This window comes from Acyrthosiphon pisum, chromosome A1, assembly GCF_005508785.2.
Source record: "Acyrthosiphon pisum isolate AL4f chromosome A1, pea_aphid_22Mar2018_4r6ur, whole genome shotgun sequence".
NCBI lineage: Eukaryota > Metazoa > Arthropoda > Insecta > Hemiptera > Aphididae > Acyrthosiphon > Acyrthosiphon pisum.
The window spans coordinates 164,649,888-164,666,734 of NC_042494.1; the positions used below are offsets into that span (position 1 = coordinate 164,649,888).

Genomic DNA, 16,847 nt, shown 5'->3' on the forward strand with positions numbered 1-16,847 from the left:
ATGTTATGCACTTGTAAGACGGAGACAACACATGCGGGTATCACGTCCTCTTAATACTTAATAGTTAGTACAGTATTGAAAAATTGTTTGGTATTGATTTGTAATAAATTATAAGCAAAATAATATGCATTAATATACTTAAAAGTTAAAATCTTAAAATATGCAAAATCATATAAATTTAATAAAATATTCAAAAATATGCAATGTCAAATTTTATACTTCAACTGTAATTATATCATGAAACAAATTTCTACCTAATTAGATTTTGAATATTATATAGTTCCGAGCCGTAGTTATAAATAAAATAAAACAAAATTTGGATTAAATAAAATTAAAATAAAAGCAAATACCTGATTTAATAAAACATCAGTCAATAAACCAATATCAAACATGTTTACTATGATGGACTCTTCATTTATGTTTTTAATATAAGCTCTATACCATTGAACGTTATCGACAGTGGCCAAACAATATGTATTTTCTAAATAATTTATATCCATTGAATCAGAGCCCTGTGCATTACAAATCAAACAAATTGTGGTTGAATTATAGTGATAACATTAAAATCATTATTAACAAGCATGAGTCAACTAACCGGATTTTCATTAATGTATTTAACAATTTCTTCTTCCAGTTCATCAACAGTATTTGGTTCTGGTTGAATTCTGAGTTTTAAATGGTAGTTATAAACATATGCGACAAAACTTTGACCTATTAATAGGTTTTCCTCGTATGGATTTTCATCTATTAAAATTAATTAACAGTTAAAAAATTATTTTTAATTAAATTAAACATCTAAGTTTAGGTAGTTTTATATTAAAGAATATAATATTATGATAAATAATTTTTTATTATACATTTTATATGTCGACAATGACGGTAAATACATTAGTATTACGTAAATATATTGAAATTTCCCGTTTAAGCATAGCTTGTGATAGGGGATAGTGAGTTCATAATCTATAATATTCATGAACTAAAAACTACAGAAAAAATTATATTAACATGTATAAACAAATAAATATTAATATCTATTTAAATAAACTAATTAAATTATTAAGATTAGGATTTAGGATTATCAGATGCCCATATTATATGGATCTAAAGAGAGTATGTAATTAATTGTTTTTATTCATTGTTTTAATATACTGATGGACAGTCTGAATATTATTTTTTTATATTTGGTTATTTAAGTACCATTAGAAACGTAGTTACATACTACTGCTGTAGCAGTAGTGATTTTACCACTGTTATAGCAGTACTGATCACCTACATAGTAATTATCAAGTATGTATATCACTACTGCTATAGCAGTACTATAAAATTATATATAAACTATTACTTGATTATCTGGTGCTATTCGTTAAACAGTGTGATACTATATAATCTAAACTTTACTTAGAATGAAAATAAACAACTGTCGTCAATAATTGTTAATAACATTACAGGTTACATATTATTATAAACAGCTAATACTAAGAATAGAGTAGTAGTGATATATGTACATTAAATTTCCTGGACACAGCCGTTCCAACAAAAATTCATTGATTTTTTTTTTTTGCATATGTGTTAATATATGTTATTTTGCGCTGCGTCGAGGAGTAGGCCCAAAGGCCTAGTTCGGATGCTTATAAGGCAGAATTTCTAATTGGGCACCCGTAGGTTTCTGCTATGCCCGGTTGGGAGATGGCGATCTCACCATCTAAACAGCTGCCTGAGGCCGGAACTCGAATTGGGCCTACATGTTAGAACCGACACCACAGTCCGCTCGGCCACTCAGTTCACCAAATGAATTTAAATTGTATAATTGTTTAAGTCTAGTTGTGTGTACCATAACATTTTTTTTAAATTGCCAAACCACATTAATGGTTATAGGTTTATTAATACTAAATAATAAACTATTATAGTTTCAAAATAAAATCTACAATATATTATACTATAGATTATAGAAGATACTCTTAGAAATGTATATTATTATGAACTTTACCGGTTTTCATAGCAGCATTTAAACGTTGACCAATTCCAGACTGAAGTATAGCATTCGAAACATCAACATTGGTATCTTTATGAATCATCTGCACTACTTGAGTACCAGACTCATTAGTTTTTAGTAACAGTACCTTATATAGTTGACCTATTTTAAAGTGTGGTTGTAACATTAATGTAATATCAATATTTATAACAGGGAACCACATGTCACTTAATGAACAATCTATTACTAATTGTCCAGGTACATTACAATCACTTTCTACAAAATTGTACAATATGATTTTGTCAACATATTCATTGACTATTTTATCCCCTTCATCAATCAATTGCAATTTAATCTCTATAAATATATAAATACAATTATGTTTGGCTTAGTAGTGATAACATATTGAACACAACTATCAAATCGAAGTAACTTACTTTCAATTTTAGAATCCATCTCAATTATTTTAGCACGATATATAGAATTTGATTGAATCTGATAAATAACATACATATTTTCCACAAGTTCACATTTTTTCAAAATACATCGAGAGTTCAAAATAGATTTAATATGGTCCATAAGAGGTTCAAAATTTGGATTATATTGTCTCACACTAAAGTTAAATGGTGATTTGTAATAAATCAATGAGCCAATAATTTCTTGTGAGTCATTTAAAGTTTCTTTCTTTAAAGACATCATCGGGAATATCTAAAAAAAAAATTATACAAAAGTAAATACAGGTGGTTCATTTAATATAGGACTCTCATTATTTAAAAAAGTATTAAAGTTTTAGCATGGATTCAAGTACAAAACATGATTATTTAAAAAATAATAATTTTTAAAATTTTTTTGAATTGTGCTTCACCCACTTTATTCAACTTGTACGTAAGTTTATACGTAGGTACGAAATTTTAATTTGCAGATTATATCGCGATAACATGTCAATCCAAAGATTTGACCCAGGGCGAAGAGACTTTAAATGAAGACCTAAAAGAATTGAACAGATATTTTCGAAGTTGGCGGCTAAAATTAAAACCCTGTCAGTGAATAGCATCAAAACACCTTTTACAGAATTGTAAGTACAGAGATAATCCTTTATGGGACTGCAAGGAAACCAAGCAAACAATGTATCACATAGTACAGAGGGTTCAAAACGACTCTTCCCTCAAGGCCTTACAGGTATCCACAACGTCACCTCGGAAGCTACAGAATGGATCAAATTACTATACTTATAACCTATAAATTTAAACTTTTTAAAATTTTAATTAAAACCTTGATTGTGACACTTATTGTGATTATGACTAAGTATATGATATGCGTTTGTAAATGAGCCATACAAAATAAATACATTGAAGTAAATAATTGTTGTGATGTTTGACAAGTGAGTTTTCAGTGCATGTACAACAATAAATTCTATACTCAAATGTTAATAAGTATTAACATACTAACAACCAACTTACTTGTTTTATAACTTCTGGTTCTTTTTCTACTACTTCCTGATCTATGATTTCTTTTATTTCTGAATCTACGATTTCTTTCATTTCTGAATTTATGCTTACTATTTCTTTTTCTATTTGAATACCCTGAAATATAAAATAATAATAAAATGTCTGTATAGAAATTACTAGGTGACATTTGAATGCATTACTACCAATCATGGTGCATCAGGTTTTCAAAATGTTATGTATATAGTAAAATTGGTGATGTTACGAGTATATACAGTCTATCTTTAAATCAATAGTCTACTATTATAACATGCATGTAATGCAAGAATACAATTATATTTTCTAATTAAAGGAACCCATGCACAATTTATTATTATAAGAATAAAAATCAATATATTTCAAAAAATAAAATTTAAATTTAAAACCTTTAGCTTTCGAGTTGTTAACATGCCTTACACAACACATTTTAACCAACTATTTTATTGATTTTTTCTCACCAGTAATAATCAATTGAGTGCAGTGCAAGAAGTGACATATAATACATAAACGATATGTGCTTGGCTCATGTTCCGTAGTACTTATGTCAAAATTCATAAATTAATCAACAAGTTTACCACATAGTAAGTCTGCAGTAAACAGTAATACTAAAGATAATCAAGCCACTAAAGTTTGTTAAACCCGTGTTGTACTGCCTCACAAAAACCATGTTATATTGTCGGCAGATAGAAAGCAAAAAAAATGTATATATTTAAATAAATAAATATAGATAATTACTCGTTAGTCAATGATTTTTATATGCAATTAGTACTAATTGCATTAAGTTACCAATTACTAAATAAATAATGAGAATGTTATTTCTTACTTTATTGATACTGAATAATAATGGGTAAACTTCAATAAAATACATCTTATTTTGTGGTACCACTTTGTATTAAGACAAAAACTATGTTAAATGATAACTAATAAATAGAACTGCTAGAAGCAGAGCCGGCAGCAATGGGGGTATGGTCGGTCGTCACGCTTGTCCCCCCTTTGAATTTTTCGTAACTATCAGTCGGCAATTCTTGATAACAGAGAGCTGTCAGAAAGGTTCTACGCCACTGCACTGATTCTGAATAGATAAGACACCGAATAAGACTTAATCTTTTAGAGCTTTAAATAGTCCTGACAATCCTGCACCCGTACGGCTAGCGGCTGTATGATATACGAGTAACAAATATTATAACAGATTTTGTGCATAGAACTGTTCAAAATGTTTTAGTTCAATTTTTTAAAATTTTTTTTATATTGTTTTTAATATATTTATCAAATTTGAATTATTAAGAGAAATTATACAGATATATTATAACCTATTATACAGAAAAACCAGAAATTTTTATAGGTACTTCACATAGTTTCTTTTAAGAAATTACGGGTCAGCATTTTTACAGTCGGCAAATATTTGATCTTACCCCCTCCCTCTCAAATCGTATAATGCCGCCCCTGGATAGAAGTTATAAAATAAGATTGATGCAACCGATTGATTACAATAAATACTACGTCAATACTTCATTAATGGCTGAGTTTCTTATAATCATCAACGGCTGAATTTCTCATAATTTTATAAATTATTTATTTATATGCATATTATTTCTAAATCATTTGAGCAAAATTCAAAGGTGCTTAACACCTCCTGGGCTACCCATAAACCATGCTACCAAAATTGTATTTAGTTGGTACTGATTCATTATAGTTTAGCTAGTTAAATTATTGACCTATATACATTATAAGAGTATAAAATATAATATGCTTGTCACATGTAATACAGAGAAAAATATACAAAAATTGCATGGTTGTTGAAATTATACGGTTATAATTATAAAAAAGTTAATATTAAATATTATTCTTAAGATTGTAGGGCACCTAGTCCATATTATAAAACATAATAGATCCTGATTATATGGTGGATCTAAATGGAGATAATATGTGGGGGAGGTGTTTAGACCCCTCCCAATATAAATTCCATCACGCTACGCCTATGATAAGGAGGTCCGAAATAGTTCCATATTATGTCACTTAGTGAATAAGCACCTTCACATTAAGTTAGGTCATTTCAATAAGATTTATTTTATTTATTATATAATAATATAGGACATTATACTTACATTAAGACGGTTTATTGGTGTTTCACAATTTTCAGCATTATTTTCAATGCTTTTTATCTCATCCTGCAAAAATTAATATATTCATAGAACTGCTGATTTAGAAACAAAACTTTTCAACTTTTAAAATTTAGTTCAAATACTCAAAACGCAATATATATTTATTTTTAACAAGTGATCATATTATCACATGGAGGCACATAGCCATTGGGGGATATTTCGGGTATTAAAACAACACCTCCCCTCCGCAGGTTGTAATTAAATATTAAATTTAAACACCTATAAAATTCCTGGCTATATGTTTTGATCACATGATTATAATAATTTCAAAATAATATTGATAATAATGATTTCTAAGAATATTAGCCATAGTTTATCTTTAATTAAATGAAGCGTTCAGGGAACTCACCCACATTAATGATCAGTCACTACACACAGTCACACATCACTCACAATGGATATAGAATATTGCCTAAACCTGACCTTAAAAATAGTTTGCTTTCAACAGCCTTAGCCAGTAATAACTAGGGCTCGGAAGTTGATGCATTTTGCATTTTTTTTTTAGAACTTTTTAGACGATGCTCTCCTGGCCACAAATGTGTTTTATTAGCATGTGAATTTGAATAACTAATTTTTATTTTGCATTTTTTTACTTTTCAAGTCATATTTTTGACATTTTTAGGTCATTTTCCCACATTTTTACTGATTTCACACTAGTTCACTTCTTATCGTTTCTTGTCGACCATTATGCCTATGACTTATAACTTGGAAATTACCACAGACTAAGTTAGTACCAATCTGATTTTATCTTGCCGATTACATTTATCGTTGTCATATTGTAGTGAATATTATTATACCTACATTTTATTATTTTATTTCATTTTTTAAGGACATTTTTGTCATATTTTTAAACAATTCGAAGCTTGGATAAATTTATATAGAATTTTATAGTAAAATAGAGTAAAATATTTTTAAAAAATGTATTTTTATTAGTTTAAAACTAATATTTGCAATTTTTTAGGTCATTTTTTAATGTTTTTAAGGTCATCAACTTCCGAGCCATAGTAATAACTAATAACTAATAGCAAAGAAAAAATTTATTTTTTCCAGTATTATCACACATAGGTATAAGATTATTATAGAATTAATAAAAATAATTAATTTATATAGATCAATAAGTCAGTTTGGTTTTTTTCATGACAAATTATATAGGTATCTTAACAGCATTTTGATACGCATCCTCCGCTCTTTACTTCGCCTATATCGTAGTTTTCCAGTTCTTATTGGCTGTCAATCATATGCATACATATATAACATAGAACAAAATAAACCAATGAGAAGTGGAGAACTACGATATAGGCCGGAGGTGAAGAAGATGCGTATCTACTGGGCAAAACTAGTACAACTGTGATGATACCTATATAATTTGTCATGGTTTTTTTGTTGCTTTTTTCTCCCTAATTTATCATTAAGAAGATGTCATCACCTAGTTAATATTCTCTCATCGGTCACATACTACATAGACAAGACAAATTCAAGTAAAATTATTTGCTATTGACTAATCTTTGAGTAAAATAGTCTATTTTAAAAATTATAGATAATAATATATTTGACAATATGACATAACAATGTCTCAAAACAATAAAATATCAATATCCATTTAAATTTACAAATTTACATAAGTCTAGTATAAAGTCAATCGATGATAATAAAACCTCTTAAGAGGACACCAAACCTAAATGTGTTGTCTCACTGTCTCAGTCTTACAATTGTTTGGTATGGAAAACAGTTAATAATTGTATAAAATAATTTAATCAAAATCTAACATACACTGTGATTAAAAATTAACTAATTTATAGTTTACTTTTGATTTTTGGAAAAACCTTGAAAATTTAACAAACTCACTAATCCCTTCATGTCACATACTACATAGTAATGTAAATATTATTATTTTAATCCAGACAGAAAAAATATTTTAAAACTGAATACTTACATTTATCTCTGTTATTGAAAACATTTCTTGCGACTTCATACATATTGAATCATTTGTATCATTTGATACTTTACATACATTAACATGGCCTTCATTATTTTTTTTGAATAATTTAACTTTGTATAAACCAAAATTAGGATCCATTTTTAATGGTAGCATTTGAAAATATTTTTGAACAAACATGTTTTCATCTACAATTGTATCGTTTGGCTTGTCTAGTATTACATTCAAAGATCGCATTTCAATCAAATAGCAACTAAAAAATAAAGTTTTCAAATGTTACTATAAATTAAATAATTAGGTAGGTACTACTACTGAAGTAAAAATACATACTTAGCAACATATAAAAAATATTAACTTACTTGGAAGGTATTTCAAAAACTGCAGTCCTAGGTACCAACTCTTTAACTCCATAATCTACTAGATCAATGTACAATTGATCTATTTTTACTTCTAAAATTATAGCTCTAACCAATTTATTACGTAAAACAATCAAACAAGGAGTATACACTTCAAGAACAGGTGCCAGTTTTAAATTTTGTCTGTCAATTGAATTTAACATACTGGTTAATACTTCAGATTCATTGTCCTAAAGTAAAAATAATAAAAATAAATAAATGCATTCTGGGATATTAAATTTGTTTTTGCTATTTTGTAGTATATTAGTGTTCCATTGTTTTATCTATCTATAAACTTTATTGGTATATTTTTAATATTTAACTGTATTAATTTATTACAAACAATGATGGCTTTAAAATATGTCACTCAATGTTTAACAACATTGTAATTTAGGTTTTTTTTTTTATTATTGATTTATTAGGTAGTAACAATTTTAGATTCTGAGCAGAGCTATGAATGCATTGATTTCACAATAATGTGTGTTTTTTGTGTCTGTCACCTCTGTTTGGGGCAGTAAAACTGCTTCAATTTTTTTCAACAGCATCTCGTTCGATTGGAAAGTAGTGCATTCAGAGGCTCAAAATTTAAAATGCCCAACAGTTCTTAAAAGCACCGGGAAAAACAACACAAAAATTAAGGAAAGACGGGATTTTTATGCAAAATTGATTTTGGTTTTTGGTGTAACTCTAAAACAAATGACTGTATACTGTATACTTTTTACTGGTTGTTTATATTCAATATAAATAAATGTTCGTGCATTTTCTATAATCGATAAAATTGTCAAAATATTTTGATTTGTTTTGAACTGTTTACAGACATTTTCAGTTTCCAATTTTATAAGTTTTTTTGTTTTCTAAGAATGTCAATCAAATTTTATTTGTTGGGAAAAAAAGCTTGAAAATGTAATACAATGCTCTAAATATATGTTACAATAATATTTGAAAAACATTAAAAATTCATTGTCACAATTTTTTTTTATAAGCTTTTTTCATTAAGTTTAAATCTTGACAAAATATGTAAAAATCACGAAAATTTGCAAATTATTTTGAGTCAAAAATTCATAAAAAATTATCTTAGAAATCTAAAATTTTAAAATGTAATACAAGATTTCTTATAAATTTATCTACTTTTATCAACAAAAAAAATGTCCATTAGTCAAATTAAATTTTTATGAGTGTTTGAAATTTTACAAGATTCACTTGATTTCTCAAGTAGCTATTTTCTTATTTTGTTGTAGTTCAAAAATGAATAACTTGAAATGTATATCATGTTTATTTTATCAATTCCTATGCTTCATAAAATTTCCAAAATATATTGACTGTTTTCGAGCTATTTACGGACATTGTCAGTTTTTTTGTTGGATCAAAAAGCGTGAAATTTTAGTTCTGATATATTGTTACAATAGTAATTAAAAAATATTAAAAATACATAGGCACAATTTTTTTTATAAGCATTTAAAGTTTATTTTTTGACATCATTTATTAAATTTAAAATTTAAAAATGATTTTGTAGTTAAATATGTATAAAATTTTTTGAACTTATATAGCTATAGATTGAAAATTTAAAACAAAGTTTACGTAAGGTTATTCTGTAACCAAAAAACTCAAAAGTATAATAACACAGTTTTTTTTCTATGTTCAAATTTGGAGGAACATACATATTAAATAGTATTAAAGAATAACGATTATAGTTCTTTTGTTGTAATTTGAGAATATTAATTCAACTAACCGGGTACCCAATTAATAATAAGTAATAACAAAATAAACATGATATACAATATTTACACTGACAAATTATCTCCGCTCAGAATTGTCTTTTGTGTACAATGATATTGTATCATTTAATTCAAATTTAATAACATCCATTAAACAGTGACCCACTTGTATCCTACTGTGCAGCGGATCGACATCCACTTATCTACCTTTTTTACATTATAAACATTGTTGTGAATAATTATTACACATGCAAAATATGCAAATTAAAATATTATAAATACCAATATACAGTGTTGGGTAGTAACGCAACGCAAATTACAAATAATTGTAACACAATTACTTTTTCAGTAACGCAGCAGTAATTTCGTTACATTTTACTTACAGTAACGCAATTACGTTTTAAAAGTAATTTCTATGAAGAAACACACTAATGCGTTATTTACCACGTCTAAAATATATTGTAAAATATATCATATTATGAATTGAATATGGTTCAAAACAAATGATAACTGTTATCAGAGATTAAAAAAAAAATTAACGTTATTTGTAACGCACTACCACGCACTACTTTATTTATGAAAAAGTAACGTAACGTGATAAAAATAATTTTAGGTTACGCAAATGTAATTTAAATAAAAATATGTGAAGTAACAAGTGACGTAATTCCATTACTTTTTAAAAGTAATTTACCCAACACTGCCAATATATTATTGTCTTCATGCCAAAAAAAAGAAAGTAAATTAAGTTTACATTTTTCACTAATAATATTTAGCAAATAATACATTCGAAATCTCTCTTGAGAATTGCATAAATATACTTACATGAGTCCGGACTGTTAGTAGAATTGAAATGTTATCTATAACAACTTTTGTGACACTTATGTCTATTAAGGTAACATAATCTAAACGTTGAGATCGTAGAAAAGAACCAAAGTTTGAAGCTTTGCTATTAATTGGGCAACTGTTGATCATATCGGTTTTATTGTTTGACTTAATTGTTAATTCCATACTTTTAGCAATGGTGATCATTGTAGCCAAATTGATGTTATCCGCTATACCTTTGTCAACTAACATTTTATCAACATCAAATAATGATACGAATGTGATTCCACCAACTTCAAAGTCTCTTCGATATTTGTAATATTTATTACACAAAATATTAACTAAGTCGTTGTTTGATTTTGGTTTACTTATATATGTACTCAGCAAAAATGTGTATACTGTAGCTCTTTGACATAAATCAATTAAAAAAACTGGATCTACATCCTGAATTACTTCTCTTACATCATAATATGAAGCTACCATAGTCCGGCCATAATCAATGAGGATTATAGTGTGAGTTTTGGCTACTAAATCTGAATATATAATTCGACATCTATAAACTCTTGATTCAAAGTCATTTTTCCAAGTATATACATATAACTTGTTTCCAAATAAGTCCAATGTATTACAGTCCTATAAAAAAAATAAATGTATTAACACAATATCATAATAATTTAATTAATTAATATTCATACCTTTGAGTAATTTTCATAATTTTGTACGCTTTTTTCTAAATTTGTTCTTTTTTGAGAATAAAAGTTAGCCCAAATTTTTATGAAACATCCTTGAAATTCAGCATGAGTAATATAAAGGTCATTATTAGTAAGCCTATGAGGAACTAATGATTTCTCCATAATTTATTCCAGTTGTTCTTTTCTAAAAAAAATGGACAGTAATTTTATTAGTATAGATATAATTTTAATTGGTAGTTGTTTCATATAACAATGCTGTTTATAACAAAATAGACATAAGAAAACATTTTTCTTATATTTTTCTTGTGAAGAATCAAAATTTTTGTCGTGTTAAGTTTATTGAATTAGAAATGTCATCGATTTGGCGTTTATGCAAATATGATCTATCAAGAAATTATGTCCTATAATTTTAATGTAAAAAAACCAAGAAGTATCGACACTGCATGTAGATTTATCAACACATGTATAAGTCTTGTAAATTTTATATATTCATTCTCGCTACGCTCAGAATCTAAAAACGAATAATGACGTTGCTATTATAACATAATTATATATTAATCATCGGTTGCTAGGGGCGACCTAGAAACTTTATAACATTAATTTCATCTTTGTTATTGTTTGGTTGTCATGACAACTGTAACGTGATATCTGTCAGAAAAATACAATAATAATTTAGGATGTCAGCCTCAAAACGATGTCTTCACAGTAACATTCTCAGTGTCGCACAAAATTATAGAATGACCCCCAGCCATATACATGTCAAAATTAGAGTTTTAATCAGCTTTAAAAAATGGTCACGTGATAGCTGACTTGACAAATAACTTCCATACTGTATTTATTTAAAAGAATTATGTCTGACATTATAAGTTTTCATAAAATATTCCATCTACCTACCTCACATTTTCTGGTCATTTGGCAATCTACAAAAATATAGGTAAGGTATCTGCCAATATATATTCATAAAACCAAATTGTATTATACCTGTATAATGTATATACTTATCATTTTTCAATTAAAATTAGGTAGTCTTTTCACAACAAAAATAGAATAATTCTGTCAGTTTGTATTTGTAGGTTGTGTGGATTAACTTGGTTTAACTGTAGTACTATTTTTTACTTATAATATGAATGTTATGACTGGGTTATTTATATTGACATATCATTCAAAATGAAGAGATGCGAGTATGTATTTTGTATTTAAAATACGTGATTTATTACTTATGAACAAGTGTAGGTTCTGAAATTAGTAAAACATCAAAATATACCAAAATACATTTAAAATTTTAAACACTAAATGAAAAATCAAATATAGGTATTTATACAGATTTCAACGAGTAAATTATGTGTAGTATAAATATAATCAGCCTTCCGTCGGTATGGTAAACTTAAATATAAATCATATTGAACACAATATAATTCAGATACAACTAATGATTTGTAATTTGTATACCTATTATGTTCTCAAATTCTCGATGTAATCAAATTTAAGTGTAAACGCATGTTATTTCAATTCAGCCAATGGCCTATCAGCAAATAGTCGTCGAGGCTTTATTTAATGAAAAAACCAAAAAAAATTCAGATACTTGTGTCGTAGCGGTATGTGAGGTAAATGTGAGGCTAGGTCGATGATGGCAAAATTGAAAATATTACCTACCGACCTACTCAATAGCCGATAACTTGTGTAGTGGTTTTCAATGAATCAGAGACACGTCGTTTACAAGACGAAAGTAACATACTCGACGTCGATAAAAGTTGATTACAATATCATATATTATTATAAGACAATGTGAAATACATACTTCTGTCTCGGACCTGACTTCTCGTGCAGGTGGCAGGTACGGGTCACGTTAAGTAACAATAACTGTTCACGTGCGTTTCAATAACATCTCGCAGTGAACGGGCATTATTATAGACGTGTCTGAAAGCCTGAAAAGCGAGAACTGGAATCCGTATAATACCATAATCGTATGGCGAATCGCGATGATTTGTGTACAGCGTTTATGAAATAACGTAATATTTGATTGGACGTAGAGGTTTAAAAATAGTAGTCTCAAAAGCCATGGAAAATATAAATATATAATACTATACCCGTCATAACGATGGTAAATACCCAACCTGGTCAGGTTAACAACACAATAATTAGAACTGAATTTATTTCGTTAATTCATAAATCACAATACTATTGTGACCAAATATTGTCCACAGTGTTATCGCGACCGCGGAAGAATATTACTGGTAGTTATGTGTATTTTTCATAATATTATTATGCGTGGTCATCACCCATCTCACAGTCCATAGACCTATAATAATTTACAGGTCTATAAAATGTCACAGAACAATAATAATATATAAGTACATTATGGTCTCTACTCGCCGCCATAACAGTTACTGCATATTGCATTGGAATTTGGCGGTACATAAGAGATAACGATTGATACGGGAAGTACCACGATTTAAGATTATACAGGTTACTCCACGACCCTATGTACCATAGACATATAATTGACATATAATTTCTATTATATTATGTCTATGCTGTGTACATGCACAACAAAAGTGGTGCGCTTAAATGTTGATTTCTAACAGCTGATCAACTATGTGAGAATAACTACTAATGCTCCAATACATAATATTGTATAACTATAATGATGTATTTTGTAGTACCAAGAGAAATCACTATAATGCAAAAGCGCTAACTGTTATTCTTGCTATGACAAGATCGTTAATTTTAAGCGCACCAAAATATAAGTTTCGTTGAGTAACCTGTATACCTATCTTAAATCATGCTAAGTACTAACAATAATGACTGTTAACTGTTCTCGTATAGTCTGTGTTCAGTTGGGGTAAATTCTAAACACAAAATGTACACAATAATATTGGAGTTATGAACGCAACTATAATAATAATATAATATTGTTATTGTTTAATATCCTTATTTCCATTGCTATCCGACATTTTAAAACGTATTAAATATAATGTTGTAACTATTATTAAATATTATAATTATAATAAAATATTATTATCGATGAATAAAATGCAAGCTAAATTGTGTAACTCGTAACTCACAAAAACATAATCCAAACATTTAGGCATGATATTTATTAAACTTGACAACATCGCATGGGCGCAAATTGGGGGGCTAAGTATAGGCTAAGCCCCCCCCCAAAAGAAAAACCTAGGACATACAATTTTAAAATGCTATATTGCATTGGTTTACCTGCCTTCAATATATTCAGCCCCCTCCAAGTCAAAAGTTGAAATTGCGTCTATGCATAATCGTTTTTAAACTAATACATTTTATTCATGGTCTACCCATGACAAATTATATAGGTATCTAGTGCCGCAATAACCGGGTGTGTTGCGTGTGTCAAACACAGAGGCCCAGGGCCCCAACCCCATAATGGGGGGCCCAATGATAAAAATTTAAAAATATATAGAAAAAAAAAAATAAAACCATTTTGTTATAATAATAATTATTAATGATTGAACAATAGATTTTGTTTTGTACACAACATTATCGTACATCAGGGTTTCGTTTGCGGGCCGTATAACCGAGAATAATAATAGTTGCAATTGATTGAAGTGCGTCATGCGAAGGAACGCTCAATTTGACCAATTTAGTGTAAGTGTAAGTGTTAGTGTAAGTAATTAAGTGTAAGTGTGTTTACGCGTTTCGTTAACCTTATTTTGTAAGAATGAAAACTCAAAATTCCAAAATATATTTTCACATTTGGAAAAATTAATTGTACAATACTCAATAGGTTAATTTTTCAATTTTCAAGAGTGAAGGGGCCCATTCATTTTATTTACACACGGGCCCAAATTGGAGTAGTTGCGGCACTGATCCTGATCCAACTTGCTAAAATATAAGATACGATAGGTTGAAATTTAAGCACTCCTTTAGGTAGAAATATTGTATACAGGATAAAAAAAAAATGAAAATAATATTGTAAAACCACTAGACCCCTCACTCCGCTCAGAATCTAAAATTAATCAAAGTACTTAACATTTTGATTTGTATAAAGAATACAAAATACGATTCACAATGTTAATATCCTACATTTTTGATTAATAAAAAAAAAAAATACTTTATAATATATTATATTTACATATCATTATTTCCTGATTGGCTAAATCAATTACCTAATATTCGAAGATACCCACATTTTTTATTTTTTATTTTTATGTCGATGGGTATTGTAAAATTACCTTATTTGTCTAATTATATTAGGTGGAATCGAGAATAATATTATAATACTTCATGGATTTAACCAAGTCAAATAAACATAGCGGCATAATGAAGTTTTATTATCACATATTATACTATATTATTAAAGGGGCACTTCATGTGTAGTGTGAGTTAATTCGTGTCTTGGCTAAAGGAAGTAAATATAGTTGTTCTAATTATGTTATAATTGCTATAATATTTTACCTTTATTAGATCTTTGTTTTTTATTTAATATTAGACTCATATGAATGAGTAAAAATACGCGTAGTTTATATTTAACGGTGTATAAGGCAAATCACTATTTAATTTACCATGGTCGATCAGGTTAAGAAAAAAAAATAATTACAATTTATTTTAAGGAAAATTTTAAATATGTATAATTATTAATTTAGGTACGTAAATTGTTACAAAAGATTGACAAAATATGCATTTAAATTTGTATTGAACAACTCACCTTGGTATAACTTGCAAAACCTAGCTTGGTCAGCTATAATATGTTGAGAGTAAAAAGAGCAATATGATCAAAGAAACATGCAATTTTCATCGGTCGTTTATATTAGCATTTTCTGTACACTATAATATGTTGAAAATATGTTGACTCATTTTGAGCTGTTCGTGGACAATTAAAAATGTCTTTTTTTTTTCTATAAATGTAAATAAAACTGTATTTGTTCGACCAATAAGCGTGAACATTTAATACAAAGCTCCTGATTAATTTATACTATAGCAGTTGAAAACTTTTTAAAATACATAGGCACATTTTTTTTCATAAGCATTTCAAGTTTGAATTTTGACAAAATTTAAAAATGATTTTATAGTTAAAAATGTATGTTATTTATAAATTATTTTACTCACGATAATATTATCAAATATACTAGAGCCCTAGTAAATCGGAAATGTCGTCCATAGTTAACTGGTATTATAGTAGTATAATAATATATTGCATACATGTGTAATGTTGTATGTTTGGTTACGGTTCAAAATATGTATCAAATTAAAAAAAGAAAAGCTTAATGTTTATTAATTAAATAAATTTGGAATGTGTATGGGTAATTATTTAATATTATTGAATCTGGTACCTAAAGCTTATAATTCTGAAACTGTTTTGTTAGTCTAATTTTCAAGTTTTACGACCTATATTTTACAAGGCTGGACATTTTTTTAAAAATTAACTAAGTTTATTGACTGAAGCTAAATGTTTGTTTTATTTTAACTTAATTTATATGTTCAAATATGTTTTTTCAATATTATTGATATGTGATTACTGATTACTAAAAATGTATAGCACGTCATCAGCAATATAAGATATAAGTGCTATACATGAAAGTTAAGATTCAATCAATTTGTTTTTCCTGACAAGCAATTTATTTATTAATTCAATATTTAACATTTTATTTTTACAGATCTTTTAAAAAAATTGAACGAATTTGTAAAAGACGGTA

At 27.7% G+C, this 16,847-nt stretch overlaps 1 protein-coding gene across 3 annotated transcripts in view; it reads right to left on the reverse strand.

The window, feature by feature from the left end:
- The window catches only part of LOC100572451, a 17,707-nt gene extending 4,057 nt beyond the window's left edge, over window positions 1-13,650 (reverse strand). Inside the window, exons 1-12 of one of the 3 annotated variants that reach the window (XM_029488754.1) lie at window positions 13,534-13,650; window positions 12,977-13,477; window positions 11,182-11,362; window positions 10,487-11,119; window positions 7,914-8,140; window positions 7,552-7,807; window positions 5,562-5,624; window positions 3,433-3,555; window positions 2,410-2,680; window positions 1,988-2,329; window positions 596-744; window positions 351-512 (exon numbers count right to left, since the gene is read on the reverse strand). In XM_029488754.1, the coding sequence (XP_029344614.1) occupies window positions 351-512; window positions 596-744; window positions 1,988-2,329; window positions 2,410-2,680; window positions 3,433-3,555; window positions 5,562-5,624; window positions 7,552-7,807; window positions 7,914-8,140; window positions 10,487-11,119; window positions 11,182-11,340 (2,385 nt within the window). In that variant the 5' untranslated portion in view covers window positions 11,341-11,362; window positions 12,977-13,477; window positions 13,534-13,650. Of the gene's footprint in view, window positions 1-350; window positions 513-595; window positions 745-1,987; window positions 2,330-2,409; window positions 2,681-3,432; window positions 3,556-5,561; window positions 5,625-7,551; window positions 7,808-7,913; window positions 8,141-10,486; window positions 11,120-11,181; window positions 11,363-12,976 lie in introns of all 3 variants that reach the window. The other 2 variants (XM_029488753.1, XM_029488755.1) reach the window with 2 other exon arrangements.
- Between the last annotated feature and the right edge of the window lie 3,197 nt (window positions 13,651-16,847).